Source organism: Parasteatoda tepidariorum, chromosome 2 (genome assembly GCF_982258835.1).
Source record: "Parasteatoda tepidariorum strain Cologne lab strain chromosome 2, Ptep-v5.0, whole genome shotgun sequence".
NCBI classification, from domain to species: Eukaryota; Metazoa; Arthropoda; class Arachnida; order Araneae; family Theridiidae; genus Parasteatoda; species Parasteatoda tepidariorum.
Window position 1 is genome coordinate 102020733 of NC_141756.1, and position 16349 is coordinate 102037081.

At 28.5% G+C, this 16349-nt stretch overlaps 1 protein-coding gene across 1 annotated transcript; it reads right to left on the bottom strand.

The window, feature by feature from the left end:
• Positions 1 to 2101: 2101 nt before the first annotated feature.
• Positions 2102 to 15568, bottom strand: Drep2 (DNA fragmentation factor-related protein 2). Its single transcript, XM_016055757.4, has 4 exons — positions 15192 to 15568; positions 11857 to 11950; positions 3800 to 3970; positions 2102 to 3390 (listed from the first exon to the last, which is right to left on the bottom strand). Exons 1-4 carry the CDS (start codon positions 15201 to 15203, stop codon positions 2507 to 2509), a joined length of 1161 nt encoding a protein of 386 aa, XP_015911243.1. The 5' UTR covers positions 15204 to 15568; the 3' UTR covers positions 2102 to 2506.
• Between the last annotated feature and the right edge of the window lie 781 nt (positions 15569 to 16349).

The window sequence follows — 16349 nt, forward strand, 5'->3', positions numbered from 1 at the left end:
CTAGATGGAACATTAATTGATACTGTTGAATTTTAAAATAAATTTCTTTTAATTAAATGTTATTTTAATATCTTTTAGATCTTTATTATTTTAATATCTTAGAATAAAAATGCTTTAATTAACAGTTTTTCTTATACTCAATACAAATTTAACAAGGTTTGCATTGTTAGATAAAGATATAGTACAATAATTTACAATTCCAAGTTCTCAAATATATTAAATAAACAAACTTTTTGAAAGTAACTTTTACAGATTCAAACACAAGTTATTTTCTACTACCTCGGCAGACAGTGGTTCACAGCTTGTTTATTGCATTGTATTGTTGCCAATAGATAAAGTGAAGTAAGTGAATATTAGTGAAATGCAAAGTATTGCAATTGTTTTGATGCAACGTAAATTTCTTATTTGATATACATAAAATGGTCATTAATATGAAACTAAGTAGCAAGCATATTAAAATTTTTGTTATGTCTCAGATATGTTATTTAATGTTTTTATAAAGTAAAATTAATTAAAATAATAGTTAATGAAGAGTTATGTATTCATATATCAATATTCTGAAAAGCTGGGATTTTTTATTTTAAATTAAGAAAGAAAAAAAATTTAAGAAAAGAGGAATAATCTTTATTGCATTACTTTAGCAATACTATTATAATCACGATTCTTTTTTCCATCGCAATTTGAATATTAATAAATCATTGACAAACTTCTCAATGGAATCATAAACAAATGCTGAACAGAATAAATTTTTTAAATAAAATGTCTCAATTTATACAAAAAAAAAATTTATCTTATGAAGCATCTAAAGTAAATAACCCAAAAGATTAAATTTGCATAGTAAAAGAAAAATCAAAAAGAGAGGAGGGGGAAATTTTGCTTAAACGTAAGCAACACAAGTGAAAATACTGTAAGGAATTAACAAAACTCAGGTTTTATATTCAATAATTTTTTTCTAAGCTATATAAAAAGAAAAATATAAAAAAAATTCTCCCTTCCAAGCAATTTTTACTTCAGTTATTTAAATATAATTATTTATAAAAATTATTCGTTTGGCTTTAATGGGAAACTGTTTGAATAATAAATTAAGAACTTGAAAAAAAATTGAATTAAAAATAATGTATTTTAAGACATTGTATAGCTAAATAACTTACACTTCAATTCAAATATAATAGCCTGATGCAATTAGATATGTTCCATTATTATCAACATATACAAGCTAAACATTCAAAGGCAAACAAAAACAAAAATAATCATAAAAATATACTGAAAAATGATGTATTCCTTATAACAACGATAATGTATCTTTGTACAAGTTTGATATGATTTATAAACACAGCCCTGCATAAAATATTTTTTTAAAAAATCAACATTTCATACAAGCTTTTAAGTAAAAATTATATTTAGAATAAAAACATATCTTCTTGAACTGGGGACAATCTCAATATACATAACAGATTAGATGGAATCTTCCCACAAAAGATTTTCCAACAATATATAAATAGTTATATATTCATATAAGAATGGGAAGACTCCAACGAGAGGAAAACATGGCTGCTGCAGATACTGCTATAGGCAATGCCATCAGTTGAGAACAGGCACTGCCCTGCATGCAAAAATATAAACAGAGTCAACAATTCAACTAAAATCTATCTACAATGCATGATAATAAGATATATATTTATATATATATATATATGTATATATACATTTATTTACAAAATGGACTTGGAAAAAATCATATCCCAAATACCTTCCCAGCCACACATCTGCAACAGCTAGCCAGCAAGGATAAGACTTAAAACAATTCTTTAACCTTAAGGACAGCACTCCATACAGATATTAACATTATGGCAGTGATTAAATCTTCAAAATCAAAATAACAAGGCTGTCCCTGACCCTTTTATTTCCTCGTGACTAAATTTATTTCTGCTGCTATTTCCAAATCCAAAGTGTTGTTAAAGCATTATTCATAGGAACACTTTGGTCAACAACAAACAAATTAGTATACTTTGAAACATGCTAAAACTCACAATATAAAAATTCTTATCTAACAAAGTAAATCATCACACAGATAGAGGAGCATACATACATTCAAAGGTAATTTCTTTTTTTTTTCTTTAAAAAAAAACAAGTCCTAAGTAGCATAACATTTAAGTGGAGCTGCTTTAAAAAAAGCAACATTTTTAAGTAACTAAGAGGCAGTATTTTTAATTATATATTCATAGATCAACAATATAGTTAATGAGATCAGGGACAGCATATATAAAGTTTTATTCCAATACAAACCCAATTGGCAGTGACTGCTATTTCATACCGCATTACAAATCACCATCATCTGCGACAGATTGGACTACCTTGAGATACTATATACTGGCGCGATAAACTATATATCCTCTTCGCTCAATTCAATAATATGCAAGACCATGCGATGGCTCAAGCACCGCTTCTATAGGTCAAATACATAACAAATTATGAAATTTCCCGCTTTACCAGCAATAGCGATGCATCAAAAGTACCCTGGATGTTCCATTATGCCATAATACTGTCCATTGTAAATGACTCCTATTTCTCTAAGGACCTCACCTCTTATAGTGGCCTTGATTGTCCAGTTATGAACATCCGTACTCTCCCTTTCTCTTTCTAGCCTATCCACATCAACTATCTTTGAGCTCAATCTCTCCAAAATGATGCCAATATCCTTGACACCAAGATGGCGATTTTGTTCCAACGAAAGTTGATCGACGAGTAACAAGTAACGTTCCGACAGCTGCTCCTCCTCGTTTGCCGTGTTCTCCGTGTCGGATTCTGATTCGTCTTGAGCTGGGATTTTTGATTCTTCTGCAACGTCCAAGAAGCGCACGTGTCCCTTACCGGTTTTGATCTTGGTAACGCCTCCAGAAGACGTGGCAGTGGATATAGCAATAGCAGTCCCCTCGGGCACTTCTTGAATGGGCGAGGTAGCGACGGACTTATTGACTTGAATTTGAGCACCTTTCTCGTGGAGAGCCGAACAGTGAAAGTCACAAAGAGAGTGATCGTGTTCTGGACTGTTGTCTTTGTCATCAGTCTGTGGAAGCATTCTTGATGAAGGCCTTGGACCTAGACCTTCGAGTGTGAGCTTAGAACGAGGAACACTGTTCCCCTCAGTCGTTGAAGTGGCACTGTCAGCAGTCTGAACATCACTCGAACACACTTCCACCCTCCAAAATGCCTCCTTATCTCCGTGTCGACTTCTACCGTCGGCTCCGGGCCTTCGCATGTCACGCTGATCCCAGTGCAAAACTACCGTAATCCTTCCTTTATTATCCATTATTTTCCAAGAAGGCTGCTTGTCAATCAATTCCATGCTATTTATCGTCTCACAGACAATGCGAGGTATGGCAGTTATGGCTGCATAAAACAAATTCAAAAATTTTAATAGCATATTTATTTGTACTGCAACAGTTCAAATAATACTTTTTTTTGGGGGGGGGGGGTTTAAAGCAGGGATGCACAATCTTTATTATACATAGTAAAATTGCCCAATGCTACATTTATGTACAAACCCTAAAAACCAGAAAATTAAAAAAAATTATTTAAAAGTTACTTTTTGCTATTATTCAGGAAACGAATTCTGTTACTAAAGTCACAAATACAGTATCAGCTTGATTTTTAGTTTTCACTTTTTATAACACGATAACAGAAGATTTTTAGGATTTGCCATTTTCCCAACAGCATATTATAAGTTATCTTTTAATTTTCTTAGTAACAGGAATTCAAATGAAATTATATTTAAAAAAAAAATAAATAAATTTCATACCAGCTCTAAGTGCTTCAAGTCCAGGGGGTAGCCACCTTTCCCCTGGGCAAAGGAGAATAAATATAGTATCCCTGTCTATTGTTTGAAAATAAATATCATCTTCAACTTCTGTTCCATCACTCTCCAGTACTAGTTTAACATCTACACCAGGCAATCCTAGTCTGGATGATCCTACATTAGAAAAAGGATTCAGAAATGTCACATAAAAATAAGACTAACAATGTCATTCTAATAATTGTTTCTATAACACCAATCATATAGGGCATACTTCTTAAGTCTCATTTGCTCTTTTTGTTATCGGAAAAGTATGAAACGCCGCCATTGTATATAATGCCGGATGTTCTTAGGCAAGGTATGAAATATGAGAAGTATTACATACTTTCTCAGGTATTGTATATAATATCTAGGCATTCTATAGAATTACAAATGCTATTTAGGTAAAGTATGAAAAAAAAAAACGTCCTGATGAGGTCATTATGTAAATGATGTGCATTTCTCAAAAATAAAAATGTTATTCTGAAAAAATAATGAGAGTGCCATTAAAATTTTTTTTTCAAAATGCGTAAAGAAAAATTAAAGCTGTACAAAACATAATTTATGCTTTTCTTATTAAGGGAAACAAAATTTTCTAATAAAAAATTCACATTTAAGTCAATTATTTTCAGTTTAAAAACAAATATTGCACAAAATATCCATCTCATCATCTTTAATCATCATCTCATGGCCACAGAAGATTTTCTACTTTGCCGGTTTTTCATTTGGCATTCTATAGAATGCCTAGAAAATGTGTGAAATATAAATCATTTCATACATTGCCCACTCAATTTCAGAGAAAAAAAGTCCCTGACTATTCCAAGTATACCCAATAAATTTCAATGAAAATCGAGACCATATTTTCATTAGAAAACTTAAAATTCTTTTATCTTGTAATGCAAAATATAAGATTTTCTGTGTAAAAATATAACATTAAATGAGGATGGAAACCTTTCAGTTTGACTAAAATGAGAAATTTTTATAAAAAACAATTGTAATAGATGTTAGAATTACTTAACTTGAATCTCAGTAAGTGGTTTCTGTTACTGACAATTTAAGACTGGTTACTTTCCAGGTATGATATAGAAATATTGCAGGTTTTTGTAATTTTGTAATATTGCAGGTAGGGGAAGAAAAAAAAACACCTTTTCATGACTATTCCGTGATTTTTTTGAGTTAAAATAAAATTACCTGAGAATTCCAGGTGTTCCCTGACGCGTGGGATCCCTGATCTATATGCCTTTTATATTCAACATATGATAAAACACAAAGCTGTGGTATTTATGAATAAGTGATATGAAAGAATTTATTTCATCATTTATTTTAGAGAATTCATTTCATCATTTATTTATTCAAGAATTCATCATTAGCATAGATTTTAAATTAAGATTCAAGTTAAAATTAAACACTTTAAACACATATGCTTTGATACAATATTTTGAAAAAAAATTCCTTCACACTTTTGCAAACATTGACATGATTAAGTTTTTTTTTTTTTTAATTACATAAATCACATATGTAAATACATAATTAAAATAAAATGACAAAAATAAAATATTTTTAAAAAATCATAAATTGTTGATTATTTGTTTGTTGAGTTGTTTTAATAACTTTTTCGTCCATGTTTTTTGAGCTCATAAAGAAGCCATACGTATTAGATGAGATTTTACATCAAAGTAAAAGTTGCATTTGTATAAAAATGCAATGGTGATTAATTTACTATTTCCTTTATTTTGTACAGGATATTACACTTTTATTTTTAACGCTTACAATATGTATCAGTTTTCACTGTTCTGTTAGGGCCTGATTTTGAAATTGATTGCAGGCAAAGAATTGCCTGGTGGTCACGGGTCAAAACTTCAAACTAAATTTGCCAGTAGTTTATTCGCAAAAGGCTTTTAAATAATTTATAACATAAATTTAAGATACATTAGTAAATTTGAGGTTATATAGATTCAAATTGCTGTCATAATTCTAATACATAACTCTTAAGGAAAAATACCCACACAAAAAAGATATATATATTTGTCCTAGGCTTCTCTGACCTTGTGATAAATCAGACTCGTTGTGTAGGGGAGAGAAACTGTGGGAGTATAGTGTATCCTTTTGGTTTTTAATAAAATAATTTTCTATAAATTTCAAAATTTTTAATATATTACAATTTTTTTTAAAATTTTTGAAAATGTATTTTGAAGTTTTGTAAGTAAATTTTTAAAGTTTAAATGAAATAAAAAACGAATAAATATATATGGTTTGTGCATTTTCTAAAAACTCAATTTCATTTTATTTAGCATTAAATCATAATAAAATTACAAAATTAAATAATGAAATTAAAATAAATGGGAAAAGTCTTACTTTAACAGGGTGTGTAGCCAAATCTTTCAACAAAAATCATCAATACTTTTTAAGCACTATATACATTAACAAAATGCAAAATAATTTTCAAGGACTTTACATGATCATGATAAAATAACTAGTTTTTGACAAAGAGCTCTTTTTTTATTATATTAACCATTAAAAAATGACCAAGATATTTTTCGGTTCGATTTCAGAGGGTGTAAAATGAAGCTTGAAATTGTGAATATCTTGCAAAATGCAGTAGAGTTGCACATGAGAGTGCAACAATCTTAACGAACCCAGCTCACTATACACACATGCGAATTCGCAAGTATTTCATCCCACTTGTAAAATGATTTGTGCTTTCATGTGCTATGGACTGACGGTATGCTGAAATGGATTGTGGTTGAATGAACTGAGAAAACGTTGAATAGAGCAATGTCAGAAACACACTTTTGCATAATAACTGATGAAAATTAACATGGTTAAGAAAAAAATCTCATTTTCGAAAAGGGAAAATTGAGCCATTTTTAAAAACACCCCATGAAAAAAGCACCTTCAAAGGCATTTAAAAAACAAAATTAAGCATCTTTAAGCATTTTTTAAAAATTTAGATGGAAACAAAACAAAAATGTAAATGGAAACAAAAGTTTCTTCCACATTTTTTCATGATAGTTTTAATAAAAATGCACATAAAATGTAAGTTTTTTTCTTCTTCTTTTAGTGTTCCTCTATTTGAAAACGAGTCACTACAACACTGCTTAGATACTTTCATCCAAGTAGAAAATATCCTAAATAACTAAATATTCTCATCGACAAGGCTTTTATATTTCCCTGGAGCAATTTTGATTGGTTTTGATTTTCACATTGGTATTTTTCTACGCTACTGTTCCTCTGTTGAAAATATGAGTCACTTGAAAAGAAAATACTTTCCAGAATCTACTGCATACTAGATACTGACCATTACAAAACCATTCCATGGTATTAAGTTCGTAGTGTGATGAAGATGCCGTAAGCAATAACCGTAATAATTTCTATCTTCATTGAAGCATAAATTTATAAAAATATAGCAAGTTGGCCAGATGTATATCAAATCTATCATAATAGAGAAAATTATCTTTGGAGCTTCAAAAAAATATTTATAGGTCGCTTGAAAATGAACCTTGAAAATTAACAGGTTCAAGTGATGCCAAATAGCCACACGTTAACTAGAAGTGTTTCAGTTTTGCTGATAAATTTTTGCAGGGTATCAACTACATTTTAGATTTTCAAATACATGACTTACCATGACTAATTTCAAGAATTTTTCATGACTAAACGAAGTTACTATTTTTTCCGAAAAAAAAACAACAACAATAAATTTAAAAAATCATTGTAATAACATTAATTGAAATGAGAGGAAACTGTTATACTCTGCATCTTCATATTTACAGATTTTAAATTTAAAAAACAGAGTAAAGAAAGAGTTGAAGCAATAAAATAGCTGAAAAAAATACAAAAGCAAATTTTTTTTTGTTTATCGGAAAGGAAAGAAAAACCCCTGATTTTTCTGTTCTCATTTCGGAATTAAAAAAATTCGTCAATGACTGGCTTATTTCGGCTAGAATTTTAAACTGATAAAATAAAAAAAATAACAAAAATTCTGAAATCACAGTAGTTTAAAAGATAATTCGCACTAGAAATGTTTTTTCTTTCCTTTTTTGAAAGAACATAATAAAAACATTTTATATTTTAATCAAATATGACAGTGAGTGGGGACTTTGTTACAAATTCAGATATTCGGAGGCACCACAAAATTGGGGGGGGGGGATTACATTTTAAAAATTAGATTTTACGGTGACCTAAATCCATGACTTTCCCTGATTTTTTTTTTTTTAAATAGTTCAAATCATGACAAATTTTGTTCAATATCAAAATTCATGACTTTCCAGGAGTGCAGATACCCTGTTTTAATTTTAAACAGAGTTATTAGGCAGAAATGATTAGTAGAAGTCATCAGTTATATAAGTTAAAAATAAAACGAGAAAGGAAAACGGCAAGGTCTCATTCAAATGAAACGTAGAGGCGCGTTACTGACCTATTAAAAAATAGAATATCTTTCAGGTAAGAGTGAATTAAAGGAATAAATATGTCGGAATATAAATTCAATATGACATACTCAGTGTTGCTCCTTCAATAATATGAATGTTCGATTATGAAAAGTGTTAATATAATATAATTTGAGAAAAAGTGGGTAAGCGGGGTTCCCACTCAATTTAAAAAAAAAAAAAATTCAAGGACTTTTCAAGGACCAAAAATATAAATTTTTCAAGGACCTATTCAGTATTGCAATTATATGCTAAATTACATGTCAACTAGATTTTACAATTACGTAGAAGCAGAAATTGTATATTTTTAAAGCACAATTCTTATTTGAATACAAGAAAAACTATTTATTAAATTTATCATCTAAAAATACAAATGGTTGAGAGTTGCCTTGCTGTTTCAAATAACTTTAAAAAACTTCAATTGACTAAAAAAAAAAAAAAACTTCAATTGACATAGGATACGAGCCAACATTTAAAAACTAGCATCAGTGAAACTTTTCTCGAAAAATTTAATGAACTGAATTAGAATTAATGAAATTGAGGGAATGAATAATGCATATTACATTAAACAAGCTTAGTAAATAATTGAAAAAGTTTGTGTAATTGCATGGTTATTAAAATATAATTTTTTTAATATGTTAGATCAAATTTTAGGTTACAGGAAATGTATATAATTAGATAAAATATATCCATTTAACATATCTGTTTCAATTTTAATAACAAATTATCTATTTTGTTACTTCAGAAAATGAGTAATGTATTTTAATCATAATGAAAGAGTAGAACAATATTTTACAGAAAACTAACTAAGACTTGCCAAGCTTTATTTTCTTTAAAATATATTCATAAAATGTGAAGCGTAATTTTTACAATATTGTAAAAATGTGCAATTTTTAAATGGCATTTATACGAATCTAGATACACTATATGTAAATCAAAATTATAAGAAAGGTGAAGTAAGTCTCAAAGATTACGTAAATCACTTATCACAATGTGTGATTTGTAAATTGAATTGAGGTTTGTTTCTTAAATCGGAACAATATGAATAGCAAATGATACAAAACACACTAACATACAAGACGTAAATCACAATGTGTGATACATAAATCACTTCAATATGAATTTTGTTGTGTGATTAGCTAATAGTTTTCAGGTGAATTGTGAGCATTATGATGCAAACTGCAATTCGTGATTCGAAGGTGCTTAATATAGAACAACTATGTGTGATTCTTAAATTATTTTGATGAGAATTGCAAGTGGTAATTCTTAAATCTCTCTTTTGTGAATCGCAATGCCTGATTTGTAAACTACTAGAATGAAAATTGTGAGGTATGATTCTGAAATTACTTAAATACGTATCACGTTATATGATTCAGAAATAACTTTAATTGAAATCATGATGTGTGAATCCTGATGAGTAATTTGCAAATCACTTTAAAGTAATATTCGATATGTGATTCAGTAATCACTTACACTTAAATCGCAATTCGTAAAACATTTTATATAAATTTTGACTCGTGAATCAAGAATCAGTATAATGTGAATCACAATGTTTATTCATAATCAATGAAATCTGTAGAACTAAAATTTATTTATTAGCAGTAAAAACTAAACATAAAAATTTGATTATAAATGATAAAAAATTAATTATTCTTTGTACGTAAATTAAAAGAACAAATAGGATAACAATATTAACCTGTTGCAATAACGAAGTTAACACATTAAACATGTTTCTAAATCGATTTAACACTATATATCATTCGAAAACTAGGACTACAAAACCTAAAATTTGCTAGAAATTTCAGCTTTCAAAATATCAGAGAGATGAACAATAATCCGGTATGAAAAATCCAGGAGAGAAAAGTTTTGCATCCATCTGAATTTCTATAATTTTCCTTTGAATTTATTTATTATTTTTTTACTGCTTTTTGTAAGAAAGATTAGTATTATTTTAATTCCTAAAAGATTAAGTACTTTTTAAGTACCCTATGGCAGAATTCAAGGACTTTTCAGGGACCTGATTTTTTTCAACAAAATTTAAGGACTTTCAAGGTTTTTCAAGTACCGTGGGAGCCCTGTTAAGGAAAAAAAAATCTATTCTACTGAAATCTTATTAATCTTATCACAATAAAATTCCAATGCAAAATTACATGAGAATATAATACAGAATAAAAAAATATGCAGTGGATAGATATTTCAATTCACATATCAATCTGTAAATCAAGAATTTTTTTAAAAATCAACTTAATAAAAGGAAATTGTGTTTAAACATGGTGCATAGCCAGATTTTTAAGCAAAAAATAAGTACCTTTCAAGTACTTTTTAAGTGCTCAAATAATATTTTATATCACTTTCCAAAAAAAATCAAAATTGGGATCTGTGCAGCAATAATTTTTTTTTTTTTTTATCATTTAAAGTTCTTAATTTATGAACATAAAATCAATAAAATTTTCAAAAACTTTACATAATCATAAAATAACTAGTTTCTGATAAATATTGCAGTGAAAATTCTGAAAATCACGAATTTTCTTTTGTAATTTAGAACAACAATCAACATGGCAGAGAAAAAATCTTTTTTAAAGGAATAGAAAATAAAGCTCTTTTTACAAACCACGAATAAAATAAGCACCCTTAAGGGCTTTTAAAAAATGTAAATCAAAAATAAGCACCTTTAAAAAATACTTACTGTTTTTAAAAAATTAAATTTTTTAAAAAAATGCTACACAATCTGTTTAATCAATAAAAAGAGCATGAATATGTGAAGAAGTATCCAGTGATTCAAGATTTATCTTATAAACTTTGTACAGGGTGCATAGCCAAATCTTTCAATAAAAAATAAGAACCTTTTAAGCACTCAAAAAATATTTTTAAGCACTACATACATTAATAAAATGAAAAATAATTTTCAAAGACTTTAGATGATCATGATAAAATAACTAGTTTTTGACAAAGAGCTCTTTTTTTATTATATTAGTCGTTATAAAATGATCCGAGAGATTTTTTGGCTCGATTTCAGAAAGTGGAAAAGGAAGTCTGAAATTGAGAATATCTTGCAAAATGCAGCAGAGTTGCACATGAGAGGGCAATAATCTCACTGAACCCAGCTCAGGTGATGCACATACGGACTCGCAAGTATTTAATCAAACATGTAAAATGATTGGCGCTTTCCTGTGCTATGGACCGACGGTCCGCCGAAATGAATTGTGAAAACGTTGAATAGAACAATGTGAAAGGCACACTTCTGCATAACACATGGCAAAAATCGACATGGTATCGAAAAAAAGTAATTTTTGAAAATGGAAAATTAAGCACTTTTTAAAAACACCCAATGAAAAAAGCACCTTTAAGGGCTTTTAAATAACGAAAATCGAAAATAAACACCTTTAAGCACTTTTTAAAAACGCTACGCACCACGTTTGCATTATTTGAAAAAATAAATGCTAACAACAGAAATCATGTATATTTACTTTATAACAATTACTAGATAAATAAACTTTTTCAAGCAGAACTGTAAAATTTGTACAGTTAAAAAAATATATAAATTTTAAGTGAAATAATAAGTATATTGGAATCAATAGAATTATAAATCGAATGACAAACCTCTTTCTCGCAGTTCTCTTAAATTCGATGCCATGACAGCTTTTCTAGTTTGTCTGTCACAGCTCCATACTTTATATGGACGCTGCCGGGATTCCTACAAAGAAATAAAAAAAAAGATTGGTTTGAAATATATAATTTTAATTATAAATAAATATTAATAGTGAATAATAGTTTTAAGAATGAAAACAAATTCAATTTGAAATAAAAATAAATTTTAATATAGTTTGGCAAAAAATATAAAAATCCCAAAACTTTTACTTAATTTCATTATTTTCATAACAAAACTTATAAGAAAATATGAAAGTAAAACTATTCAGCTATTACTAGCATATACTTCATGCCATAAATGTATTACACAGACCTAAATGTAACAGTGTCAAAAGAAAATGTTAACACTATTGAATTATTAACTAATAAGTAAATAATTTAAAAAAAATTAACAGTCAATCCTACAACTAGATAGTTCTATAAATAGAATTATCCACCCATCATATAACTCAAGTTGCTAAAGTGACAAATTTTATTTCAACATTAAGTTAGTCAATGGAATATACGATAAAAGTAGTAGTTAAAGTCACTGTGGCGTAACTACCACAATGATTATTAAATATTTATTCAATAGTATATAAGACATGTTAACTCTACTCAATCTTCAGTTACCTTTTGATAGAAGGTTGATAACCCACTCCCCACATTGGTGACCTTCGGACGTGATATGTTTATACATACTTCGATGAATGGTTCACATCGAACAGTTGACTTGCTATCTGACTGCTTGATCGTCCTCCTCACGCTGTTGCTTCACAGAACCATTTACACACAACGGAATCCTGCTCAGACTCGACTGCTAATAGCAACACAAGAGAGACGACACACACAGTTCTCATGACAAACTCAAAACTCGTTGAACTTAATACAACTCTCACCACAAGCGCTCAAAATCCAGTGAACTTAGCACAGCTCTTCTGGTCTTTCGTAAATACTGCAACTAATGGTATGCGTTTATCGAATTCTAGTCCTGATAAAATTCTGGTGGGGGAGTTCTGTGGAACAACCACTACGATCATTAAACATCAAGTCACTAGCATGTAAGATAACTCTACTCAATGTTGTGGTATCTTTGATAGAAGGTTGATATCATCGATAACACATTCCCTAGTCACTAAAGCAAAATACCACTTGACTCTTAAACTACTATATATCAGATGTCAAACTAATCTAAACCAGTGGCAGAGGTTAGTGCATCTGTCTGAAGACTTGTAATCTAATCAAATCTAGTTATAAAATTCGTTATAGGTACATTCACATTCTTAGTAAAGATAAGCCACTTTTTTTTTTAGTAAAGATTATTCTCTTTTTCAACAAAAATAAGGTACATTCACATTTTCAATGCAATTCTCTACAATTCTTTCCTCTCAAGAGTTTTGCATCCTTGAGAAATTACGGCAGATTTGTAAAAATGACTACAAAAATACTTAAATAACAAAAACACAATATTTTAATTTAAGTAAATTTGTCTCAAATAAAACACTTATACTAAAAAAAATTATAATACCAAAAATTGATTAAAATAATTTTATATATAAATACAATATAAATTTTAGAAAATACTAAATATTCACTTTATATGGTATTGATAAATAACCATTAAACTAGTGGCATTGATTAGAACCCTGCAATTCCATTCGGAAATCTTAGTCTTTTACAATTCCAAATATCTGCTTATGTCACCAACTGGAAACAAATAATTTCAAATATCAAAATAGTAGTAACCTACTGGTCATTGGCGAAAATATTTCTTAGTAGTAGCAACATTGATGTACTAAATAATAAATAACGCTTTTTTTTCTTTTTTTTTTTTTTGAAGTTTAAAATTATTATCTATATATTCTAAATAGTATTAGAAAATACTACAGTATTCCATATGACAAAAAATAATTTTTTACTTAGCGGCTAACATTTCAAACATTTTTCAACTACATTTTAATGTTATGTGTGAAATAATGTAATAGGTTTGTTTATAAACAAAACAAATTTATCATATCAGTTATTATAAATATCAGAAAGTACTACAGTATTATATAGGTCAATAATTAATTTTTATTCTTGAACTTCAATATTATATTAAGTTTTCTATAATATTTTGCAGAAATTTGTAATATATACTGATGTACATTTGTTTAAATAATTACCAAAAATATTATCTTATCTTAGATTATAAGTATTATCATATATTCTAAATATTCTTGAGGAATTTGTTAATATATTTCAATAATTAATTTTCACACTGAAGCTTTTTAATTACTATTGTTTCTTTACAATAAGATTTAATGTTTTGAAACATAAAGTGGTAGGTTTTTTTTAAAAAGTAACCTAAATATTACTTTACCAGTTATTCTAAATATACTACTCAAATTTTTCCAGCAATATATTACTTCGATTTTTTATAAAATGTACTGGTAAGGTTGCTTAAAGTAAACTATAAATATATATGTGCATATTTTAAATATTAGAAATATATAACAAAGTATTAATTGAAAATTAACTTTTAGTTCAAAGCTTTTAATGACTCCATCATACAGTGAAGAATTGAATTATTTTATAGGATTAAACTAACTGAAAAGAGTTACAAATTGAAATCAATTTAAACAAAACGATTGATCAGAATAGTTTTAAAATTGCTTAAATAACTAGGACAATTCAACGCAGATAATAACATATAGATGTAGAAAAATAACTAAAAATTTTTATACTAGTAATTCATATTTTACAACAAATTTTTTGTTATCCATTAATTTACATGAAAAAATACAGTTTCAAATATTCTAACACATAGATTATAAACAAAATAGGAATGAAAATCAAGGAGAAATTTTATAAATATAACTATAGAGCAAGGTCTGGATACTTTACATCCTTATAATCCAAATAATTTAAAATTACTGATAACTTTTAACAATGCAAGAAGAAAATAACCCCTCGTTATGGCACATTACCAAATGTAATAAGTAATATCTAAATTATAGAATATTTCCTACTTAATTGAATTTTCGATAGACAAACATTGCATATATTTGACATATTGATTGTTTTCAATTTTTGAGAAATAAAATTATTGACCAGAAATTGTTCACAAGATAAGCACGATATATATTTATTATTATTTTCGATTTCTATATTGATATTAAAGATAATACAATATTGAATTCGTTTTAATACTTTTCTAATTGGAAAAAAAAAAAGTTCGATTCATTAGAACTAGGCCTACTCTTTTATTTACTGTAAAAAAGGGCACAACGTTTGTGCAATTTGTGCTGTTATATATTATTACTTACTGCAGATGTCATTATTTCATAGCTTTCTTTGAGAGTTTTAAAACTCAAAATGCCTAATCCTGCATGATAAAACCTTGCAGGATTTCCATCATCTTCCTGCTCCTTCAAATCACCTGCCCATCACCCCCGCAGTGAAGTAACCAAAACGACCGGCCGATAACGGCCTGTAGGGGAAACCAACTTTAAGTAAGCTCTCTAAAATTTCTTCAGGAACTGAGAGAAGGTTCAGATTCTCTTTCATATGAATACTAACAGATGGCAGCACATACTCAAGAATTTCAATTTCTCTTCACCGGAATGCCGGTTTGATAGCAGATGCGCAAGTGGGTAGACAGTAGTGCCTCAGTTGCATTCAGGACGCTGCATACGATTACTTTACACTCACATTCTAATGCAGCATATCCACTATATGCGACTTGAGGCTGCTAGCTCATGCAATTCTTTTACATGTAGTTACTAAGCACTAGCGCGCGTTTAGAGTAATCGTATACACAAGAGCGCCGGCAGAATAATATAAAAGGGGGTGCAACCCTCTAACAAACTACCCTCCCCCCGAAAAAAAATTAAAATATTCTGCTATTACATTTTGTTTTGTTATTACATATACTTTCATCTGTTCATTTTTTCAAGATACATTTCTTCATTGTTAGCAAGATATTTGAAAAAAAGTACGAATTTCTTGTACTTGCAAATTTTGCTCAAAGGCGATCGCGCTGGCGCTGGCATAGCTACTAACTTTGAAACACAAATAAGTACAAACAGTAGTTTCGTATACTAACGTGTTTGTGCACGCTTAACATTGGTATTTATTGTGTTGATGAAGTTTTACAGTTGCGAGAAGTCAGTTTGTGTTATACACCTTTGTTAAACTGAATAACTAATAGAAAATATAATATTATTTACATTTTATCAAACGAAATTTAAAAATATAGCTTAGATATCTGCCAAGTTTGTGAATGCTCAGTGTACATAAGAAAAGAATCAAAGATGACTCAGAATTAATTGAAAAAGTTATAAACAGATTTGGACAGCAAACAAGACGATTACAATTCTTGTTTGATTAAACAATTTTTTAATTGTTATGCATCAATAATTACTTAATTATTTGTTTTTCCATAAAAATATGTTTAATAAAAAAATTTTATAACAAAATTTTTC

What these genes read in the sequence shown, in the direction of transcription:
- Drep2 (XM_016055757.4), bottom strand. An exon ending in AAGAGAACTGCGAGAAAGAG is followed by an intron (nt 3,971 to 11,856) that starts GTTTGTCATTCG and finishes TTTCTAATGTAG; the next exon opens with GATCATCCAGACTAGGATTG. An exon ending in ACTTGAAGCACTTAGAGCTG is followed by an intron (nt 3,391 to 3,799) that starts GTATGAAATTTA and finishes TGTTTTATGCAG; the next exon opens with CCATAACTGCCATACCTCGC.